Below are 7,781 nucleotides of genomic sequence, written 5' to 3'. Positions count from 1 at the left end.
CAATCTTCTAAGCATTTTATGAGTTCCAATGTTACATTTAAATCTTTAATCTATTAAATTTTCTTATACAGCATAGGGCAAGGGTCCTATTTTATTCTTTTGCATGTGGATATTTAGTTTTCCCAACAACATTTTTGAAAAGATTTTCTTTCATCATGTGTATTTTTGGCATCCTTGTCCAAAATTAGTCGACCATATATGGGAGTATTAAATATTTTTAAGCTGGGCGTGGTGGTTTATGCCTGTAATTCCAGCATTTGGGGAAGAAATCCGGCACGGGTGGATCTCTTGAACTCAGGAGTTTGAGAACAGCCTGGGAAACATGGCGAAACCCCGTCTCTACAAAAAAATACAGAAATTGGCCGGGTGCCATGGCTCCAGCCTGTAATCCCAGCATTTTAGGAGGCCGAGGTGGGTGGATCACCTGAGGTCAGGAGTTCAATACCAGCCTGGCCGACCTGGTGAAACCCCCGTCTCTACTAAAAATACAAAATTAGCCGGGCGTGGTGGCTGCACCACTAATCCCAGCTACTCAGGAGTCTGAGGCAAGAGAATCACTTGAACTCAGGAGGCAAAGGTTGCAGTGAGCTGAGATTGTGCCATTGCACTCTAGCCTAGGCAACAAGTGTTTGGAAAAAGCTGAGTGTTGGGACAAAAACTGAGGCAGGGCTTGCATGTCTGACATAATGTCCTCTGGAATGTGTCTAGACTTGCTGGCTCCTTGCTTCTAGCCCTCCTAGGCTCCTATTCCCATTATCTCAAGTAGCAGAACATGTTCCATACAAATGCTAAACCGTCACAGCTGTAGATGATGCGCCTGCCCTTTTGACCTCCACATTCTCACCACCCGCTTCTTTGTTGATTACCAATAAATAGCGTGGGCTCCCACAGCTCGAGGCCTTCGCGGCCTCCACGATCGCAATGGCCACTTGGTCCCAGCTTTCTCTCTCAAACTGTCTTTTTCTCAATCCTTTGAGTCCGCCGGACTTTGTCACCCCCACAACCTGGTGTTGGGTGTGATCAGCGCAACAAGAGTGAAACTCCATCTCAAAAGAAAAAAAAAATTAGGAGGATGGCTTGAGTCCGGGAGGTGGAGGTTGCAGTGAGCTGAGATTATACCACTGCACTGCAGCCTGGGCAACAGAGTGAGACTCAGTCTTCTAAAAAAAAAAAAAAAAAAAAAAAAAAAACATAATTCTGAAGCATAATTATTAGTATTTTTAAACCTTTAAAGTTTAAGACTAAATTTCTTCTAAGAACAAAAGCCACTTTTCTCATTGCTGAAATTTTCAGAGATAATCATGTTGCTTAATTTATGAACTTGTTTCACTTCTAATTAAAAATGCAGGCAGTTTAGAGTGTCAAACATATTTTATTAAATATTTGGAAGGTATTTTATTGAAATTAGAGCATCTTAAACTCGAATGGCATCAAATACTAGCTTTCTGAGGAAAACTAACAAGTTAGCATTAAAATATTTCTAAGAAAGAGCAATTTCTATTTTCAGTTGGCCTAATATCTTAACAGCAGGCAGTTAAAGATCATTACAAATTTTTTCTCTCCAGAAGCCAGGGTAGTATTGGACATCCCCTGGTTACTTTTTCTTTCCTTTCTTTTTTTTCTGTGTGTCAGGAGCTGGGGTCGTCTTTTCTGTCTCCAGCTTCATGGCGGCTTCCTGAGCAGACATAGCTTCCAGCTTTAGGCGCTCAGCTTCCAGCAATTTGTTTCTGTACTCTTCCCGGATGTCGAAAATTTTCTGTCGGGCTTCATCTAAGGAGTCCTGTTCCAAAGCAAAACCCCAAACAAGTAAGTTCCACTGGTAAAGGCTTATGTTCCCAGAAAGAAAAAAATGAAATTCCTTTACTCTGTCCTTACGCCCACACATTCACAGGCAAAATGATTGAAGATGAAAATTAGTGTATGGTCTCAAAAGCTTATCAATACACAAAACATAGCAACAAAGGGTTCATGAGATTTTAACACAGTATGGCAAAATAAAAACATTTGTAGAAAAAATAGTCAAAACATACTTTTTTTTCCCAAGGGTATTCTGTTTAAATGATTTCAAATGCAATTTGAGATATTAATAAGCCCAATGTCTCTTGCAAAGTAACTGCTCAAGAAATTACTAGTTCCCCACATGTATGCTGTCCTTGACAAAATATATCTGAGCTGTACTTGATGATGAAGCTCCAAATAGTATGGCCAAATCCATTGGTTACTTTGCTCTTGTCAGCTTGACTTTCATTCTCACCAATGTAGCAGAACTGTATTCATCAAGGATACCAAGGCCTTATATGTAGCTAAATCCTGGATCATTTGTTGTTCTTATTCTTGCTTAACCGCACGCTCTCCTCCTGGATCAACTGATTTCACTTAGCTCTTAGATTGTCTTCTGTCTCACCAGCTGCTCCTATTCAGTCACCTTTGCTGATTTCTCCTTTTCTCCTTCGTCTCTTAAAAGGGAAGTGGCCAAATTAATTGCTTACTGTTTCAAAGATAATATGATCAAAGACTAAGGATTAAAGCACAGATGCTAGTCTGAAAAGACTCTTCTAGAGATGACTGCTTTGTCTTCATCCTTGAATTTATCAAGAAATGTTCCATGTTTTTTGCAACCAGCTTAATTTTATTGAGATGTTGGAAAAGCTGGATGTCAGAATCGGACTTCCCGAAGTTTTTACAAAAGATAATACTGTAGCTACCATAATAAAACTGGATTGACTAAACCAATTGCACAAGTAGAAGATGATAGTAGTGACATATTAGAGAGAAAGAGCAAGAGAATGAGCAGGAGAGAGAGATATTTTAAGGAGAGTGTGTAAATATGTTTAATATACATCAGTAATCCCTTGAGGAATGAGTATAAAACATTCATTCTCCTATCTGATAAAAATGTTCACGTTTCCTTTAAAATGGCTTCAATCAAAACTCAGGCTCTCTCTGTGCCTCACACATAAATGGGAGTGAACTCAAAGCTGTCTGAGTTACGGAGGAAATGGGGATAAAATACTATCTGCTGCATTTACTTGGTTATTACACACAAAAACCACAAACAGCAATCCTGAAATTCCCTTTTGTTTTCTAATCTAATCTAGTCGATTTCCCACATGGTAAATTGAACTTACACAATTTTAATATCCATTCATTGATTTACTGATTCATTAAACTTTTGCGAAACAGACATTCCTCTGAAGCTCTGGGGACACAACAGTGAATCTAAACAGAATATCTGTCCACATATAGTCTCTATTGTAGCAGAGAACAATCAAAAATGAAAGCATAGTATTTATAATATATCCACATTTTCATACACCAATAAATACACAAACAAAGTGACCAAGAAAAAAAATTCCTGCATCTGTAGTTGTGGCCCAAATAAAGACAATCAGCAGGATTATCTCAGCATTTAGATCTGTATGGTTGGCACAGGTGAAAACACAATAAACCACCAACAGACCCTAAAATCCATGAAATTCCACTTGAAACTCTAAGAAATATCCAGAAGAACATGCCTTAAAGTAAGAGAACACTCTTTGAAGAAGTAAGAAACTGAGAAATGCTGGAGAAAGGGGAGAAAGAGAATCCGAGACCAAAGGGTCACGGATTCAGATTACTGCAAGAGAAAAAATATCTAAAGATAGAACTCTGTCTTGAAAACCAAGGTCCACAGAAATCTAGTAAACAGGGGCTTAGAGGCAAAAAACTCAATCTGTCATAAAGCAGGATTTTCTGCGAGACAGATCATTGGGAAATCAGGCCATATTTTGATGATTACAACTCTAAAGGAAAATAAAAATCTCAGATCCCCCAAACTCATTATGCCAAAGGGAGAGATAAGCCTGGAGAGCCTGGAGGCTGAGTCATGCAACACTGCAATTCTTTTCCCAAATGAATAGCTGTTCTTCACAACCTTGTGTCAAAGCATTGCACATTTGTCAGACCCCATAGAAAGGCAAAAAGCTTCACTGTCCAAGTTGTTCCCAGGTAAGTTCTTTGCTGGCCTGGAAAGCTTTCAAAAATGTGTATGTTCCCATAAAACAAGGGCATGTCATTTAAAACTTTAGATCTGCAATCCAAGTCTAGCACCGAAAACTAAAGTCTGTTAGATTTCACGCTGACAACGTCAATAACAAGTTTGTCTTCCCAGGTGCAGAACATACAAGAAGGGATCAATCATTCCTCCACCTAACCTGAGATGTCTTCATGGTTGATTCTTTCTTTACTCCCTTTTTCTTGGAATGTTCACCTTATCTGATACAAAATGTGCATTTCATGGGCACTGATTAAAATCTCACAAAAATGTGTAACCATTTGCCTCACCACTTACCTGCCTTTTCCTACATGCCTTCCCCCCTTTAAAGAAATGTATGAACATTCAACTTCCTGAAAACCCCTTCAGAGAACACAAGCACAGATGTTTCTGTGACTCAGGTTTTATGTATTTTTTTTTTGGGCACCCCCTCAAGCTTAACAAATCTCCATTGATGAAACTCTTGCCTCAGTCTCTCATTGTGGGGCGTCCTCCATCCATAAAGCTGGGAGAGTTCCTTTAGATTCTTTGTCATTTATAGGAACCTGCTTCTAATAGTTTATAAAACTCAATCTCTTAAATAATGGGGAAAAATCTGTTATTAAAGATAATGAGATAAAATGAAACAAATAATACTTAGACAGAAAATGAAAACATCCCAGAGAAGTATGCTTTGATCAGAAGAAAAATGTAACATAATGATTCAAAATAAGCTACAAAAAAACTATCATAGCTTTGGAAAAATAGCAAAAATCAGAAATAGAAAAAGCTTAAAGAGTAATAGTTTAAAAAACACAGCAGGCTGGGCACGGTGGCTCACACCTGTAATCCCAGCACTTTGGGAGGCCAAGGCAGGCGGATCATGAGGTCAGGAGTTTGAGATCAGCCTGACCAACATGGTGAAGCCCCGTCTCTACTAAAAATAGAAAAAAAAATTAGCCAGGCGTGGTGGTGCACACCTGTAATCCCAGCTACTCAGGAGGCTGAGGCAGGAAAATCACTTGAACCTGGGAGGTGGAGGTTGCAGTGAGCTGAGGTCACACCATTGCACTCCAGCCTGGGAGACAGAGGGAGACTCCATCTCAAAAACAAAACAAAACAAAAAAACACAGCAAGAAAAGTAAAGAAGAAGAAAGCAAGTGAAAACTATCAAACAATTAATAGCAAAAAATATCTGAAAGAAAGTAATTGATCAAAGATACATCATTTAAATTGTAATGACAAATTGTTTGCAATGAATTTTTATCTAACTTGAGAATATATAATAATGTTACTACTTGAATATCCTGAATATATTTACACACACTACCTGAATATCCTGAATATATATATATAAACACACAAAGACACACATACATATATATATATAAATCATAAATTTATATATGAATAAGTTATGGTATATTTGTACCATGGAGTGTTACATAGCAATTAAAAAGAATAAATTACCAGTGACTTGAAGAGATTCTGTGTTGTTTGGTGAGAAAAAGCAAGACACATTGTATTATGCTTTAAAAAATGCCATTTTGTAAAACAAACCAGTATATAAAATATTGGTGTGCGCATATGAGAGGAATGAAAAATATGGAAACATTCAAAATAGGTTGTTTCTATGTGTGTATTTTGGGAGCTGGGGTCATAAGGTTGTGAAGCTAAGAGTAGGCAAAGGATAATATAGAAATGCACATTTGCATTTATTAAATTAAGTAACATTACATATACAAGTGGGCAGACGTATAAAATATTAAATTAATTTTTCATGTAAACTTTAAAAAAATTTTTAGAAAATAAACTTTGTATATTTTCGAAGTATACCACAGGATGGTTTGATATATGTGTACACTGAATGATTAATATAATCAATTTAATTACTACTATTGATTCTGATGGCACCATCCATTCCGTACCTGAGATGCACAGAATTTGTCAGCTTATAACTAAATGTTTGTACTCTTTGACCAACATCTCCCCATTTCTCTCACCCCTAAGTCTCTGGTAACCACTGTCCTACACTTTGCTTCTATGAGTTCAACTTTTACAATTCCACATGTGAGTGAGATTATGCATTATTTTTCTTTCAGTTTCTGGCATATTTCACTTAGCATAATGCCCTACAGGTTCATCTGTGTTGTTGCAAATGGCAGGATTTCCTTCTATTTTATGGTTCAATTATATTCCATTATATATATATATACACATTTTCTTTATTCATTCATCCATTGATGGACACTTAGGCTGTTTCCATATCACTATTGTAAATAATGCTGCCATGAACAGAGGGTTGCAGACCTCTCATAGACATACTGATGTCATTTCCTTTAATATATACCCAGGAGTGGGATTGCTGGATCATATGGTAGCTCTAGTTTTAATTTTTTGAGAAACTTCCATACTGTTTTCTGTAATGGCTATTCCAATTTACATTCTCACCACAGTGTGTACAGGGTTCCCTTTCTCCACACCCTCCCCAACACTTATCTCTTGTCTTTATGATAAAAGCCATCTTAACAGGTGTGAGGTGAGATGTCATTGTTTTGATTTGCATTTCTCTAATGATTAATGATGTTGAGTACCTTTGCATATACCTGTTGGTCATTCCCCTGTTGTCTTTGGATAGGTGTTTATTCAAGTCCTTTGCCCATTTTTAAAACCAGGTTATTTGCTTTTTTTGCTATTGAGTTATATGAGTTTAATATATTTTAAATATTAGCCCCTTATCAGATATACGGTTTACAAGTATTTTCTCCCATTCTATAGATTGTCTTTTCATTTTGTTGTTTTCTTTGCTGTGCAGCAGCTTTTTATTTTTATGTAGTCCTACTTGTTTATGTTTGCTTTTGTTGCCTGTGCTTCTGGTGTCATCTCCAAAAGAAATTGCCAAGACCAATGTCAAGGAGATTTTTTCTGTATGCAATCTTCTAAGCATTTTATGAGTTCCAATGTTATATTTAAATCTTTATTTAATTTTTTTGCATAGCGTAGGGCAATGGTCCTATTTTATTCTTTTGCATGTGGCTATTTAGTTTTCCCAACATCATTTTTGAAAAGATTTTCTTTCATCATGTGTATTTTTGGCATCCTTGTCAAAAATTAGTTGATCATTTATGGGAGTATTAAATATTTTTAAGCTGGGCGTGGTGGTTTATGCCTGTAATTCCAGCATTTGGGGAAGAAATCCGGCATGGGTGGATCTCTTGAACTCAGGAGTTTGAGAACAGCCTGGGAAACATGGCGAAACCCCGTCTCTACAAAAAAATACAGAAATTGGCCGGGTGCCATGGCTCCAGCCTGTAATCCCAGCATTTTAGGAGGCCAAGGTGGGTGGATCACCTGAGGTCAGGAGTTCAAGACCAACCTGCGACCTGGTGAAACCCCCGTCTCTACTAAAAATACAAAATTAGCCGGGCGTGGTGGCTGCACCACTAATCCCAGCTACTCAGGAGTCTGAGGCAAGAGAATCACTTGAACTCAGGAGGCGGAGGTTGCAGTGAGCTGAGATTGTGCCATTGCACTCTAGCCTAGGCAACAAGTGTTAGGAAAAAGCTGAGTGTTGGGACAAAAACTGAGGCAGGGCTTGCATGTCTGACATAATGTCCTCTGGAATGTGTCTAGACTTGCTGGCTCCTTGCTTCTAGCCCTCCTAGGCTCCTATTCCCATTATCTCAAGTAGCAGAACATGTTCCACATAAATGCTAAACCGTCACAGCTGTAGACGATGCGCCTGCCCTTTTGACCTCCACATTCTCAC

The 7,781-nt window shown here is 38.0% G+C and overlaps 1 protein-coding gene across 3 annotated transcripts in view; it reads right to left on the bottom strand.

The window, feature by feature from the left end:
* Positions 1 to 298: 298 nt before the first annotated feature.
* The window catches only part of ADGB (androglobin), a 221,790-nt gene continuing 214,307 nt past the window's right edge, over positions 299 to 7,781 (bottom strand). For all 3 annotated transcript variants that reach the window (XM_034963048.3, XM_055114198.2, XM_055114196.2), the window contains one exon: positions 299 to 1,780. In XM_034963048.3, the coding sequence (XP_034818939.1) occupies positions 1,595 to 1,780 (186 nt within the window). In that variant the 3' untranslated portion in view covers positions 299 to 1,594. The remainder of the gene's footprint in view (positions 1,781 to 7,781) is intronic.

Source organism: Pan paniscus, chromosome 5 (genome assembly GCF_029289425.2).
Source record: "Pan paniscus chromosome 5, NHGRI_mPanPan1-v2.0_pri, whole genome shotgun sequence".
Taxonomy (NCBI): Eukaryota; Metazoa; Chordata; class Mammalia; order Primates; family Hominidae; genus Pan; species Pan paniscus.
This window is presented reverse-complemented; position numbering and strand designations above follow the sequence as displayed.